Below are 16,434 nucleotides of genomic sequence, written 5' to 3'. Positions count from 1 at the left end.
TTTGCTGAATAAACAAGAAGGCTTCACACTCCTCTAGGAGCTCTCAAGAGGCTTGAAAATGTTTCGTAAACAGTCCCCCATTATCTGCAAGAGATTGGTTCCAGGATCCTCCATTCTCATCCCCCACCCCCAACTCACCTCCCAACCCCCACCAAAATCCAGATGCTCAAGTTCCTCATATAAAATGGTACAGTATTTGCATTTAACCTGTGCACAGCCTCCTGTACACTTTAAATCACCTCTAAATGACTAATAATACTTAATGTAAATGCTCTGTAAATAGTTGCAAATACAATGTAAATGCTATGGAAATTATTGCCAGTGCATGGCAAATTCAAGTTTTCTTTCTGGAACTTTCCGGAATTTCTTTTTCAAATATTTCCCATTCATATTTGGTTGAACCCACAGATGTGGAACCCATGGATGTGAAGGGCCAACTGTACCTATCCCGTCTGAGTCTACAAGGCATCCTGCCTTGGGAAGGAAGAAAGGAAGGGAATTATCTCCACTTACAGACAGAGAAGCAGCAGCTCACAGAGAAATGTTTGAAGTAGGTAGTGCCAGCTCTGGGCTGGAATCCAGGTCTGTGTGTTCTCCCACACCTAGCCTATTGCACCCCAGAAAAGAGATGCATGGCCAGTCACTGATGAACTGACAGGCAAGTTCTAACATGAGAGACTGGCTGTATCAGCCAAGAGGCAGAAGGTAGTTTTCAGGAAGAAAACTTACCTAGAGGCAGCAGGTTTTCTGAAGCATTGATGTAAATCACAGAATTAAAATATTTGAAGTCCTTTTCCTTAGCCTGTGGGAAGGCATTTCAAAGAACACAAGATTAGCTCCCTGCCTGGAGGCCTTGCTGGAGCTCCAAAGCTGTCCTAAGAAGGAGCAAAGACCTCAAGGTATAAGACACATCCTGAGCACAAGAGCAGCCACTTGTTGAGAGCGGGAAGGGCTTTTCTGCTTCTTTTTTTTTCTATTATGAAATAATTCAAATGTCCAGAAAAGTATAGCGAATGATACTCTGAAGACCCATGAAACCACTATCCAGCTTTAATAAATCTGAATATTTTGTAGTCTTTGCTTCAAGTTTCTTTAAAGAAATAAAACATTACAGAGAGCTGACCGCCCCCCACCAACGTATCCCTCCCCAGTCGCATTCTTCTCCTTCTCTCCCACTGTTAACAGCTATTCTGAGTTGGTGATTATCAGTCCCATACCTGTTTATACTTGCATTACATATATGTGTATCCATAAACCACATATAGTATTATTTACACGTTTTAAAACTTTATATTAAATGCAATCATCTTGTAGATATCATTCTGCAACCTGCCTTCTTCACTCAGCACTATGTTTTTGAGATTTACTTTTGTTGATACACATAGCTCTAGTTCACTCATTTTAACTGCTGTGTGGCATTATACAAGCACTCTGTCCTCATATGCCACGGAAGGCCTACAAACCAAAAATGTATGCCATTATATGCAGTATATACACTGGCTAATGGTAGGCCACAAAGGTGGCTCCAAGCTACCTCTTAGCCAATGCAACAAAAGAAACATTACTCATTACATAAGTCACAGTCTGTGAGTTAAGAACAAACCAGCATCTTGGGAGAAGCATCATTACTACTTCTGGCGCTGAAACCTGAGAGAAATATCTCCCTTAGGTTCTTCTGATTGGAACTCTGTCACACAATGAATCATGCCCAATAAAACTCTAAGCAAACTGAAACCACTTCCATAAGGCTACTTATTTCCTTTCACTCACCTCACATGGGACAATGGTAATACCAAATTTACAGCAAAATACTGTGTCTGAATGTTGTTTCCACCCAGCAAGTCCTTGTCTGACTCTCCCACTCCCTGTGACCAGATTCCTAGTCCCCAGGGACTCTGGAGGTAAACTGGTTAAACAGCCAGGAGCCACAATAGGTCTGGCTCACCCAGTGACACCTCCGCTGGCTGGCCTTACCTTGGACAATTTCAGGCCGCTCACGTTAATACTGCATAGGTCTGATGGTTTCTCCACACAGTGGTGCTTCAGCTGGAACACAGTGCAGAGAGTTAGCCTGAAACAAAGCTTATGTAATTGGCCAAGACAAAAAATAACTCCCTGTTGAGGGTGCCTGATACAGTGGAAACAGCACGGGCTTTAGAGCTGCTCAGAATCAAGCCACCACCTCAGCTCTCCCACCTCTGTTTCCCATTTGTAAGATGGGGATAGAAACACTGACTTCATGGGGTTCTTTAGGAGGATTCCTTCCTCTCTGTTCCTTCTCTCGTCTTTTCTGGGCCCCATTTCCTCTACCTGGCTCTTAAAATAAAAATCTGTATTTCTGGGACTTTACCAAACTCATACATTTGTCATAATTTATTGGCTTGTTCACTCATTCATTTATTCATCAAATATTTACTAAGCACTACTTTAGGCCATGTACTGTATTAAATAATATATCAACAAACTTTCTTCTTATCCTAACTAAACAATCTGACATTAGTATGATTATGAAAGGGTGGGGTGAGGCCAATACACCAGACATTGTTAAATGCCTTTCCAAGAGCCACTTCTCTACTTCCTTGTTAAAGAACCCCAATATCATTCACATTTCTCCAAATGAATGTGTCCTTAAATTGCAGATCCACAGGATAAGCTAATTTCCAAAATACACAGTTCATAAACCTTAATATCAAAAAAAAGCAACCTAATTAAAAAAATGGGCAGAAGACCTAAACAGACATCTCTCCAAAGAAGACAGATGGCCAACAAGCACCTGAAAAGATGCTCAACATCACTAATTGTTAGAGAAATGCAAATCAAAACTACAATGAGCTATCACCTCACATCAGTCCAAACAGCAATCATCAAGTCTACAAATGATAAATGCTGGAGAGGGTGTGGAGAAAAGGGAACCCTTCAACACTTTTGGTGGCAATGTAAATTGCTGTAGCCACTATGGAGGACAGTATTGAGGTTCCTTAAAGAACTAAAAACAGATATACTATATGATCCAGCAATTCCACTCCTGGGCACATATCCAGAGACAAAATATAATTCAAAAAGACATATGCACCCCAATGTTCACAGCAGCACTATTTACAATAGTCAAGACATTGAAACAATCCAAATGTCCATTGACAGATCACTGGATAAAGAAGAGGTGGTATATATATACAATTGACTACTACTCAGCCATAAAAAAGAGTAAAATAATGCCATTTTCAGCAATATGGATGAATCTAGAGATTGTCATTCTAAGTGTATTAAGCCAGAAAGGAAAGAAAAATACCATATGATATCACTTATATGTGGAATCTAAAAAAAGACACAAATGAACTTATTTACAAACAGAAACAGATTCACAGACCTAGAGAACAAATTTACCATTACCAGGGGATAAAGGGGTGGGAAGGGCTAAATTCAGAGTTTGAAAGTTGCAGATACTAACTACTATATATAAAATAGATAAACAACAAGTTTATACTGTATAGCACAGGGAACTAAATTCAATATTATGTAGTAACTAAAATGAAAAAGAATATAAAAATGAGTATATGTATGCATATGTATGACTGAAACATTATGCTGTATACACCAGAAATTGACACAACACTGTAAACTGACTATACTTTAATAAAAAAAAGAATGAAAAAAAGCAACTTACCAAAAAAAAAAAAAAAAAAAAAGAAAGAGAAAGACGGAAAAAAAAGAGAGAGAAAAAAAAAAGACAGCAACAATCTCTTTTCTACCTCTGGATGTTATCCTTTAAATGTGATGACCAGAGCTGCAGCAGCCATCTTGGGATCATGAACGCAATCAGCCCAAGAAGACAAGTTAACATGCCGAGGATATAAGAGCAGAAAGATGGAGAAACATGAGCCTTGGAAGACGTCATTAAACCAGTGAATTAGCCTACCATGAAATAACAATGCCTCTGGCTTCGTTTTATGTGAAACAAAAGCACCTCAGTTATTCAATTAATCCAATAAAAGATGATAGTGGCTCAGATTAGGTTGGTGGCAGTGCAGATGAAGAGAGTAATATAGATTTGACAACTATTTAATAAAAGTACCAAAGCTTGGTAATGGCAAGGGTTGGGGTGGTGATGGGGAGGTAAGTGTCAAGGATAACCCCAGGTTACTTGCTTGGTGACTAGGTAGATGGTAGTACCATCACAGTGTAGTAAACACTAGAAAAGAAATATTTTAGGGACTTGGTAAAAGGGGATTGGTGCAGTAGTTCAATATGCGGTGCCAGTGAAACATTCAAGTAGAACTATCCATCAGGTAGGTAGGTATCCCATTACTCTGAAAAACATCCTTGTTTCTTCTGCTATCCAAAGTGGCAACATGGGTAACAAGCCATCTCGATTAACGTGGGACATAATCGTTATGTTGGGAACAAAGGGGAAAAGAAGATCACTATGGGAAGTGTTTCTCCTCAGTCCTGTTGTTTGTCTTCCTCACCCCCAAGAAGTGGACATCATAATCAAAGAAATTCCCAGGACTCTGCAAAAAGTTTACACTACCTGCCTTGAGGTGAGATGCAATCAGCTGCCCCCTTAAAGCCCTCTTTCAACATCTGATCCATGCAGAAATCTATCTTTTGGGAACCATAAACAGAGCCTGGGCACAAAGCAGGCTGCCAGAGAGTTCTTCTTAGGGAGCTATGAGCACTGGACTGTATGTTAATATCGGCTTACAAAATGTCTCTCTCTTTGCAAAGCCACCAAGGCATTGCACAGAGCAGATGTAAAATTACATGGCTGGTCTCCAGCACAGCCACTCAAGCCCTCTTTGTAAAGCTTTCTCTAGACACTGGGTAATATCTGGTTGGCATTCCTGGCCTTTAGCCAGACACTAAACCCAAAGAACAAAGGTTGTGATGTGTGGGACCTCCTCAATCCCTCTGCTCCTAGAGCAATCTCCCCAGAGCAGAGCAGGAATCTTTACATCCTACTAGGTGCTGGAATAGGATTTTCAATTTACTAACTCTCCCTGACCTACTTCTTTGCCTCTCTAACTCTATTATAAGTTTTTATCTGATAAAACATAAAGGCACAGGCTTTGGAGTCAGTAGACCAGAGTTCTAATCCTCAGTAGTTCTAATCCTGGGTAGACCACAGTCCTAATTAATAGCTGAGGGAACTTGGCAAAGGCAAATTAGTTCTCGGCGCCTCAGTTTTCTCATCTGCACACTGGCAACAACATAATAGGGATGATAATACCGATCTCACAAGGTGGATATAAAAAAGCTTTACAAATTAAGAGAGCTTTGGGTCCCTTCATCATCTGGCTGTACTCAATTTGCCAAGATCACTCTAATAGTTTGGGATGGACTAGGGGTAACTGTACTGGGCAAGTCCTTGCCCCCCACCAAGACAGTCATTAGCTGGTGCTGCCAGCCATTCCAGGATCCATTTCCTCTCACAAGAAAAGCCCGGTCCAGCACATGTCTAGCAGTGTCCACTTGGTTTTCCTGTCGAGACACTTTCTTCCCTCCGACCTCAAAAGAAATCTTCTGGCTTTCCTGACCTTCAGCGGTTGCCTCAACCACACCCTTGGGCTTCTTCTTGTGGCTACATTTCCGAGCCACTAACCAGTGTCCTCGGCCTGTTGAGAAGATCAGAACAGTGAAAAGGAGCAAATTCCTCCAAAGCCACAACTAGTGCACTTACAGAGTGTTTATCTATAATACTAAAACCTAAATTAGCTCCTCATTACCTAATATGCTCCAGACACTGTGCTGCAGCTGGGGAGGGAGGTGTCTATATACCTGTCTCATTTAATTGACTCCAAACCCAGTGAAGACATGCTACTGCCCCCATTTTACAGATGAAAAGGCTAAGGCTCAAAGTGTGGAATGACTTGCCCAATTCCTTCCTCCACATTTTTGCCTCCAAACTCTAATTGTTTCTTCAGGATTCCAGATCAAGTATTTCCTGTTTTGCGAAGCCTTGTCTGATTCTCCTCAGCAGAGCTGATCATTCTTTCCTATGCCAGCTAGTTACCTCCCCATTTGTCATCTCTTGGGTGAAGCCCACTGTGTGACACCAACTCAGTGGACTCCATCTTCCCAGACCTTAACCTGAATTTTATCATTATAGGTAAAAGGTTGCATTAGGAGCTCAGGACAAGAAAATAGTAAGACAGTTGGCATCCAAAAAAAACCCCAAAAAAAACACATTCACTGTAGCAGGAACCATAAAATGCAAGCAAAAAGAATGAGTTTCCTAGTAAGCCCACCTAACAAAAACCACGACAACATTCTAGAATCTCTTCTCTCCTTCATTGGTAGTTTATTTACTGCAAGGCATTCACTGCAATCTGTAATTATTGTATTTGTTCACTTGTTTATTGTCTGTCTTGCCCTCTACAGTGGGAGCTCCACAAGAGCACACTTTGCCTAATTTGTTAATCTCAGTGCTCCCAATGCTCGCACAGAGCTTACCACAACTCGAGTGTTGCTGAACAAACCCTGAGACACAGCCCCACCCACAATCATCCATTTAGACCTTTTCTGAGCATCTACTTTGAGCTGGGGCTATGGAGAAGACTATGACAGAGGATTTGAAGGAGCTCAATAATGTAAAGAGAGCTACCAGCCTAGGGCATGAGCTAGACAGTGCATGTTGAAAGTTGACTAAGTGGAAATAGAAAAACCAAAGAGCTTGGGCAGAGAGAAGCACACAAGAAGTACTCAGAGGTATGAAAGATCAGGACTGCACAGAAGAATGGCACAGAGCTGTGGGAACCAGCTTGGGGCCGCCTGCCCACACAGCCCACTACCCCTGCCTCAGAGACTCTGACCACTGCCACTAATCCTGTCTCTTGAATGCAGCTCCTGCCCTTTGTCTGATGTGAGCCAGTTCCTATTCCCACCCTGGGCCTGACAGCTCAGGCACTGTTTCCCAGGGCTGTCCCAATCTGGGGCATGGACCTTTGTCCTATCCTAATAGTCCCAACTCCTGGAGACTCCAGGCTGAGGTGGTGCCCAAACTGCCAACACAGCCAGGAAGAATGCCCAGAGGGTGTCAAGAGATGAACACGAAGGAAACGAGATGAGGCTGAGGGAGGTCAGCAAACTCAGATCAGAAATGTCTTGAGAAACAGAATAAGGAGTTTGGGTTTTAATGGAGTAGTCTTCCAGTAGGAAAAGTATCCATGGGAAGGTTTTTATTTTCCCCATAAATTTTCATTTTGAGCTATTTTAGAATTCCATTAAAGTTGTAAAAATAATACAGCTTTCACCCAGTTTTCCTAATGTTAACATCTTATATAATCATAATTTAAACCTTTTTGCACAGCAAAGGAAACCATCAACAAAACAAAAAGACAACCTACTGAATAGGAAAGGGTATCTGCAAATGATATGATCAATAAGGGGTTAATATTCAATATATACAAACAGCTCATACAACTCAACATCAAAAATAACACAAAACAAAAAAACACTTAACAACCCAATCAAAAAGTGGGCAGAAGACCTGAGTAGACATTTTTCCAAAGAGGAAATACAGATGGCCAACATGAAGATTCTCAACATTGCTATCATCAGAGAAATGCAAGTCAAAACCACGATATCACCTCACACCTGTCAGAATGGCTAGCATCAAAAAGAACACAAATAACAAACGTTGCTGAGGATGTAGAAAAAAGGGAACCTTGTATGCTGTTGGTATGAAAACAAGTTGGTGTAGCCACTGTGGAAAACAGTATGGAGGGTTCTCAAAAAACTAAAAATAGAACTACCATATAACACAGCAATTCCACTCCTGGGTATATATCTAAAAAAACAAAAACACTAATTCAAAAAGATACATGCACCCCAATGTCCACAGCAGCATTATTTACATTTACCAAGATATGGAAGCAACCTAAGTGTCCATCAACAGATGAATGGATAAGGAAGATATGTAAATATATATATAGATATTTATTCAATGGAATGCTACGCAGCCATAAAAAAGAATGAAAATTTGCCATTTGCAGCAACATGGATGGATTTGGAGAGCATTATGTTAAGTGAAATAAGCCAGACAAATACTGCATGTCATCACTTATATGTGGAATCTGAAAAATACAACAAACTAGTGAATATAACAAAAAAGAAGCAGACTCACTGATATAAAGAATAAATTAGAGGGAGTAGAAGGGCAATAAGGGGGCAGGAGTGGGAGGCACAAACTACTGGGTATAAGACAGACTCAGAGATGTACTGTACAACACAGGGGATATACCCAATATTTTGTAATCACTGTAAATGGAAAATAATCTTTTAAAATTGTATAAATTTTTTTAAAAAATTAAAAATAATACAATGGTTGAAACTAAGAAATTAACATTGGTACAACGTCAGTAATTAATCTATAGCCCTTCTTTGAATTTTGCCAGTTTTCTCACTAATGTCCTGTTTCTGTTCCAGGATGTAGTCCAAGACCTCACATTTCATTTAGTCGTCACATTTCCTTAGTCTCCCGTAATTTACAATCTTTCTTTTTTCTTGTGTGACCCTGACATTTTTGAAGAGTACTAGTCAATTATTTTGTAAAATGTACCTCAATTTGAATTTGTCTGTTTTCCCATAATTAGATTAAGAACTTACGATTTTGCAAGAAGTGATGCTCTGCCCTTCTCAGCACAACATATCAGAGGATACATGATGGCAATATGTCTTATTAGTGGTGATGTTTATTTTGCTCACTTGGCCAAGATGGTATCAGCTTAATTTCTGTGCTAAGAACTCTCTTTGTAATTAATAAAGATATCTCAAGACTATACAAATATCCTGTTTCTCATCATACTTTGACCTACTAGTCTTAGCATCTGTGATGGTTAATTTTACATGTCAGCTTGGGTAGGCTATGGTTAGTCAATCAAATGCCAATCTAAATGTCTGTAGATGTGGCTAACATTCACAACCAACTGACTTTAGGTAATTTAGGTTATTTTTATCTCTTATTTGTTTTTTAACGGAGGTACTGGGGACTGAACCCAGGACCTTGTGTATGCTCTACCACTGAGCTATACATTCCACCCCACAATCAATTGACTTAAAGGAGACTATTCTTGATAATGTGCATGGGCCTCACCTAATCAGTTGAAAGACCTTAAAAGCAAAAATAGGCTTCCCAAAGGAAGAAGAAATTTTGCCTAAGACTGCAGCATCAGCTTTTCCTTGAGTTTTCAACTTGTCTGTCCTTCAGATTTCAGACTTGCCAGCCTCCACCAATTTATGAGCCAATTCCCTAAAAAATGTTACATATGTGTGTGTATATTTGTCCACATGTATATACACACACATATGGAAACACAACTAGTAGGCTATAGATATATACATGCACACATATCCTGTTGGTTCTGTTTCTCTGGAGAACCCTGACAAGTACAGCAGAAGTTTCTTACCTGTAAAAATTACATTATGATGCTTTAATAGTGATTTTCTATTTCCTACATTCCTTCTACATTTATTAACTAGAATTTCACTATAAGGAAGAGCTGTTTCTATTCACCCACTTATTTATGTATTTAAATGTTTATTTATATTAGTACAGGGTCATCAATATTTATTCTATGGATTACAACCCAATTCTGTCTTTATTTATGTTGCTGCCCATACTGCCCCAGCTTTGGCCATGGGGCCAAAGGATGGCTCCTATGTCCTTTCGAATTGCATCATTTTTCTGAGCACTTCTTTATTTTCTGGCACCACACAATGTTCCAGGTTCAATATATATTTTTCCTGCCTAAGCCCTGGAAATAACTTTTTGCCTGAGGAGCCCTGGCTTTTACTGGAGAAAGGTATTTAGAAATCATCATCTAGGTGCCAGGTGTGCTCCTTGCGACTGAGCTGTCATTGTTCTCAGTGGACTAGGAAATATACGTACATATACTTACATGCGTGGATACACATGGCTACATTTATTTCTGTCAATCTGTGTGTGTGTGTGAGGGGTATGACAGTGAAATTATAAGTTCATACTGAGAACTCCATGGGAGGGTTTCAAACAGGTAGGTGGCCTGTTTAAAACATAAAAGGTCTTTATATGAAAAAGAAATCACTCAAGAAAAGTGGGGGGGACAGACTGGAGAAGGTTTTTCTAATATTCCACGTACAGAGTGACCAGCAATTCACTTCATATAGAGTAACCTAGGGGCACTTCTCCCTTGCTCTACCCTTTCAATAACAAACACAATCCAGTGAGCTCACACTTCTCAGCAGTATTCCATTTGCAGGACTCTGCTCAGTGTTAGAAGGAGTCCCTGCCCCAGAGGAGTTTTTAACTAGATAAATGTCTGAAAAACTACTTAGCAGAGTCAAGTTTAAGCCATTTTATTTAGGATCTGGGCAGATTATGTATCCAATGAAACACAGAGAGGAAGACGGCTTATGAGAGAGGATGGGCACCGAGAGCTGGTGTAGCTAGACAAAGCTTATTGGAAGAAGTGGGAGAAAAGCTGGGCCTTGTGGGATGGGAAGAGTTTGGATAAATGGAGTGAGGACTGGAACATTCTGAGTGAATTAAAAAAGCTAAGTGAAAAGAGAGCACTATGGAAAAGGGCATAAATCAATGAATGCGGTTGTAACAAAGGATAGCGGGGATTAGAGCAGCAGGTAATGGAACCAGCAATGAGAAGTCACTGAATACATGGGAACACCATGGTTAGATGTGCACTTTAGAAGGCTCCCTCAGGCCGCTGGTGGGGAGATGGTTTGGAAGGGAAGGGACTGGGTGGGGCAGGGAACAGTAGTGAAGGGGACGAAGAGGAAGAAATGGGTGTCAGAGACATTCTGAAGCAGAAACTGGGTGTGAGGCAAAGGTACCGATTTGAGAAGTCACCTGACCTTCCTCTGGCATCCGAAGCAGATTTTTGGCTGGAAAGCAGTTGCTTAGGTAAGGCTTCCCATCATCCAGTTTGTAGACTCCTGAAGAGGCCATGGCCCTGAGAGCCAAGCAAGGAAAGCAAGCAATTAAGAAGTAAGAAGGTGCAGTGCTGCTCCCTCACCCCAACACAGCCTGTGAGCCCACCAAGACCACCCCCAATACACACCCTATCTCCAAGACCCTGGAAGTCCACCACCCTGCTTCAGAAATGTGCTGGACTTTTAAATAAAGAGAGAGACAAGACCCTGGGTTTTGGGGTTCAAATCAATCCTAACTCAGTGAAACACTAAAAAGAACATCACCTTTGGGATCAGACAGACCTGATTTGAATTTTGGCTCTGTCTTGTTCTATGACTGGGAAAATTACTCTATCCCTCTGAGCTTCAGTTTCTCACGTGCAAAATGGGGGTAATAACATCTACCTTAATAGACAAATGAGAGGATCAAGCTAGAAAGCTGGTCCCTACTACATATTAAGTGCTCACTAGAAATGTTCTTTATTTTGCATTCAGGAGAGAGAGGGTTTATATTTAAATAAATTAATAATTAATAAACATATTTAAATAAATGCAAATAATGAGGTATGAACTAGGTAAGTAGGATTTGAGAGATGAATTGAGTTTGCTGATGGAGAGAAGGATAAGCATTCCAAACAGAAAGGGCCACAGGCCTGAGGGCATGGTGGTGGGCATGTCTGGAGCAGTAAAGAAACAATTTGACCCAGGAAGGGGAAGGATGTATATTTGGGAGTCTTGGACAATAAGACTGGATGGGAAGGATGGTACCCACAACTGAAGGCCTTCAGTGCCAGGCTAAGAACTCAGGCTTCACTTTGAAGGTAACTGAGAGCCATGATCCAAGCTAAGCTTTAGAAAGAGAGGTCTGAGAAAAATAAAGCCAGGTGAAACGGGGTTTACTGAGTCATGACAATTCCAGCTCAGAAGTACAGTTCCAATGTATATTTCTCTATCTCTCACTGATTTCATTATATCTTTCATCATCTTCCACCTAGAACACTGCAACAGTCTTCTGACCAGATTTTCACTGAGCAAGTTTAAGCCTGGTCTTGAAGGCCCCTGGGGCCCTATGTCCTAACCTTACCAGCTCCAGTCACCCCAGCCCAAGAGGCTCACAGAATCATTTCCTATTCCCCCAAACGCATTCAGTCCTCCGTGTCTTTGTTCTTAGTTTGGCCTAAAATAGCCCTTTCCATATTGCTCATCTGGCTGGTCTCATGTTTAAGAGTCAGCTCAAATGCTACTTTCTAGGAAAAAAATCTCTAATCAAAGATCTAAATTTTTTAAAACTTAAAACTCTTAAGAGATTTAAGATTTTTCTTTAAAGGGATCCAGCCAGTCCTAAATCTGCTTTGAGACAGCTTCAGACAACTTGGGGTAGCAGGGGTTTGGGAACCTGGAAGCCCCTGGCCAGGTAAAGGGAGGCCCTGGCAAGAATGTGGGATCCTGAGCTGGAGGGTCTGGGAAGAGATTCAGTAAAAGGAAGGAGCAGAGTGGACAGCTGGGTTCAAGTATCCAAAGAAAATGTTTCCTGGAAGTGACAAATATGAAAAGTAGAGGGGTGCAGTAGGAGAGGCAACAATTTTGGAGGCAGGAGACTTAAATTTGAGACCAGTTTCTACCACTAAGCTGAGTGACATTGGGCAAATCACTTTACCTCTTTGTGCCTCAGATTTCTCACATATAAAATGAGGATAAAAACCTGTGCCTCAGAATTGTTGTAAGAATTAAATGAGGTAATAAAGTGGGGGAAAAAGAGCTGCTTTCTAGACTCAGTCCAGATGACACCCCTTCTACAAAGGTTTCACTGAACCTTCCACAGGGAAGTAACTGCTGCTTTGGCTAAACCCTGCAGTGTTTCTTCTGTATCTCTTTCATGGCTGGACCCCTTTGTACCCTCATAAGATTACTAACAATAGTTAGCACCTCAATAGTCTCTGAACCTCCAAGTCTGAAACCATGTCCAATTCACTGTCTCTCTTCCACCCTTGGAATGCTCATAAGAAATACCCAATAAACATGTAGGAGCCAAATGAAGGATACAATGGTACTCCCAGGGCCCAAGGGTTTTTATACATATTTCTGATCTCGTTAGACTTGGAGCTCCTGTAGAGGAAGGACAGCATCGATGGTGTTCATCTCTTTATTCCCAGCATCTAACACTTGGCACATAATAGATTCCATAATTTTTTGTGGGATGAATGAGTGATTTTGATATTTCCTTTGGTTCAACACAGGGCACTGTGAATGTCCTGGTCCCTAACCACCATGAAAAGGGTTGGAGGCCATTCCTATGAGTTTCCACAATACCCCATCCTTCTCCTGGTATAGTACTTATTTTATTATAACTGTCCCCTTACCAACTTCCCACCTGCTATGGGGCCTAAAACACATCTTCTTCTTTGTAATCCCAGAGCTCAGTATAGAGCCTAGAACTCAATAAAAAATGTGCTGGGAAGATGAATGGATGGAAGGATGGGGAATGATAATCATCCAGTCAATCTGTCTTTCAGGAAATCTCTCTTGTGACCAACCACACCTAATTGCTAGATAGGTGAGTTAATTAATTAATTAACAGCGGGCTGGGAAATGTTACAGATGATGTCTGTTGGAAAAAACTCCAGTAGCTTACAGAATATGGGCACCTTGGTTCTGATCTGCACAGTACTTACTTGATCTTTGACCACGGGAAAGACCTCTTGTCCTTTTTTTTTTGTTTCTTCACCTGTTTTTTCACCTGTAAAATAGATATTACATTCCTTCTTAGCCTACTATTTAGAGGTCTTGAACTTTCTCATTAATTATATCCTGCTGTGACCCTTTGCTCCAAAATGTGTCTCACCTGGGACCTAGAAAAATAACTCAGGGTGAAAGATCCCAGAAATGGATAGATATTGAAGATATAGAAGTAGAGACGGAGACAGAGACACAGATAGCAAGGTGGAACAGGAGAATAATTTTGACACTGAGGTGGAGCTAGTGCTTAAATAAGAAGTGCAAATTACAATCAGGAAGAAAAGGATAGATTATATGACCATTTACATGAAATAAATTTATACATGATAAAAGTATCAAAGACAAAGTCGAAAGATAAGACAAATCTGGGAAAAGATATTTGCTATAAATTTATAAAGGATGAATCAGGCTCATGGAGGGTATATAGACCTGGACATACCAAACCCTGGAAATTCCAGTTCCCTATGAAGAATATTAGGTGAAAAGGTGTGGATTTATGACAAATAGGCTAGGAAGGGCACATAACCCTCAGGTTATATTGTCTAGAAAGTAATTCTAAGAAAAGTATGAACTTTATCTATATGGTGGAAAAAAGAAAGTCTAAGTTCCAGACTTAGAGGCTGCCTACCTAGATAGCTTCAGCTACCAATGGGCTCCATCTCAAATTTGAAGCAGCTAATCTCAGTCTAACTGTTGTGCCTCCCAGTTCCAAAACACACAACACACCCACACACACAACACACACACAGTAATGCTTCTCATCTGCATGCATTTGCTTTTTCCATTCCTTTGGCATATCAAACTTCTGCCCCTCTTCTTTGCCCCAACTCATACAGAAAGTTTTCATGTATATCCCCCTCCTCCTATTGACACCTTAGCCCACCTCTTAATGGAGGCACTCTGCCACACTGTACTGTAATTGTCTGCTTACCTGTCTGTTCCTCACTCCTCACACCCCAATCTCAGGCTGTGAGGCTTTCTAAAGATGGGCCTGGGTTCTACCTCTGTCATTATCCCTGGCACCTTATACAGGGTCTGGCCCATTGAAGAGGCTCAATTGAGTATTTACTGAACCAAACAGAACGATGAACACAATGCTATGGAGTTCTTCATTTTGCATGCAAAGAAGGAAGAAGTAAGGATCAGGGGAAGTTTCACAGAGCAGGTGACATTACAGCTGGGTCTTGAAACATAAGAAGTTATAAAAGACAAAAAAGCTACAAACAGAAAAGCTACAGGGGTATCTGACTGGATTGCTTCACAGAGTGAAGAAACCACACCTAATATTATTTAGTAATAATTATTATCACATGAGTGTTAGCTTCAAATATATATCCCAGAGACCAGAACAGTCACCACTACATAGTAAGTACTCAATAGGTATTTGTTCAATCATTTGGACACTTAAGAGGAATTCATGGAGATTTAAAAAAATGATGCAGTGTGGGAGACCATAGTAATACAGTCCTGTTATGTGATAACTGTAGGTCATTAGAGAAGTTCCATGAAAGCAGGGAACAGGTCTCTCTTGATCATGAGTATCCCTCAGTATAGTTTCAAGCAATGTTGGTGCTCAATAAATATTTGTGTAAAAAAAGGAATTAATAAAAATCTATAATACTATTACATCCTAAAACTGTAAACGTGAAGTGGCAAAGGTGAGGTAGGCTGGGACCTAGGACCCTTTACCTGAGTGCTTGCACCTGGATAAAAGTTTCCCTGATCAACGAAATACGAAGAAACTACAGGAGACTAAAATTAACTGCATGCACCACAGCTGGGACAAATTATGATCAGGATACAAAAAGGCCAAAAGTCAACTGCCACTTCTGGGGTACCAGGAGCAAAAGGAGGGTACTGTGCACGATCCCTGCGCACAGCACCACCAAAGGGGGTGGGCAGACCACCTAAACTACCCACTTTGACCAGACCCACCCATCAGCCCCTATCCTCTCCCCATTTCAGGAACCACCTCGAGCCCCTCCTCCCCCAGCACCTGTTTCTTGTTCTCACCCCTTTCTGCTGCAGCAAGAGTCCCAATAAAGCCTTGCCTGAATTCCTCCTCTGGCCTCTTACCAATTTCTATTGATTAAAGAGTCCAAGGATCCCACCTGTAACAAAAGGAGCATAATACGGGTTTGATGTCCAAAAAACAAACAAACAAAAAAAACAACAACAAAAACCCCGAACAAAACAAAACCCTGGCCTCTAAACCAGGTTCTGATACATGCTATCTGGCCTTGGTTAAGTTCCTTAGTCTCCTCATTTGACTGCGCTGTTAGGGGACTAAACAAGATGAATGTACATGTACATGGAACATTATCTGGCCGACCGCAGACGCTCAGTGAACGTGAGCTCTCTGTAACACGAAAACAACACTAAAAGCTAGAGAGAACTAGTAAGTGCTGTAATAGGACTAGAAAAGAGTGAAGGTCGAGTTCCTGCCTCCCCTTGGGAAACCCGACACATGGAGGCACGGAGACTCTAACCCCTCAGGTAAACTGTTCCCAGCCGTACCTGCCTCCGGCGTCGTTTCCGCCTCCGAGGCGTCTGCGAGGGCGACGTCCCGGTCAGGCGGGATGCACGCCTGCGAGCCTCCCGGGGATCTCGGAGCCGCTCCACGGTGACGCCTGCCACTACCTTCTCCACCCCTTAGTAACCGCGACGCGGCGGCTGGCCGAATAGGCGGCAGCCGGTGGCTGGAGCTTATAATTACTACGGGTCCCGGCAAGCCCCGCGGCCACTTCCGCTGGCCCCTTCACGTCAGCCAGCCCCAAACTACGGATCCCGGTGGAC

General features: G+C 41.5%; 1 protein-coding gene across 11 annotated transcripts in view; it reads right to left on the bottom strand.

Moving 5' to 3' along the window:
• The window catches only part of XRRA1 (X-ray radiation resistance associated 1), an 87,384-nt gene extending 71,038 nt beyond the window's left edge, over positions 1 to 16,346 (bottom strand). For 2 of the 11 annotated variants that reach the window (XM_072969216.1, XM_072969219.1), the window contains exons 1-7: positions 16,156 to 16,346; positions 15,652 to 15,749; positions 13,575 to 13,639; positions 10,846 to 10,943; positions 5,377 to 5,612; positions 1,975 to 2,046; positions 730 to 802 (exon numbers count right to left, since the gene is read on the bottom strand). In XM_072969216.1, the coding sequence (XP_072825317.1) occupies positions 730 to 802; positions 1,975 to 2,046; positions 5,377 to 5,612; positions 10,846 to 10,939 (475 nt within the window). In that variant the 5' untranslated portion in view covers positions 10,940 to 10,943; positions 13,575 to 13,639; positions 15,652 to 15,749; positions 16,156 to 16,346. Of the gene's footprint in view, positions 1 to 729; positions 803 to 1,974; positions 2,047 to 5,376; positions 5,613 to 10,845; positions 10,944 to 13,574; positions 13,640 to 15,651; positions 15,750 to 16,155 lie in introns of those variants that run through there. The other 9 variants (XM_072969223.1, XM_072969227.1, XM_072969218.1 and 6 more) reach the window with 8 other exon arrangements.
• Between the last annotated feature and the right edge of the window lie 88 nt (positions 16,347 to 16,434).

The sequence above is a fragment of the Vicugna pacos genome, chromosome 10 (genome assembly GCF_048564905.1).
Source record: "Vicugna pacos chromosome 10, VicPac4, whole genome shotgun sequence".
NCBI lineage: Eukaryota > Metazoa > Chordata > Mammalia > Artiodactyla > Camelidae > Vicugna > Vicugna pacos.
The sequence above is the reverse complement of the archived record's forward strand: the minus strand, read 5'-3'. Positions and strand labels throughout refer to the sequence as shown.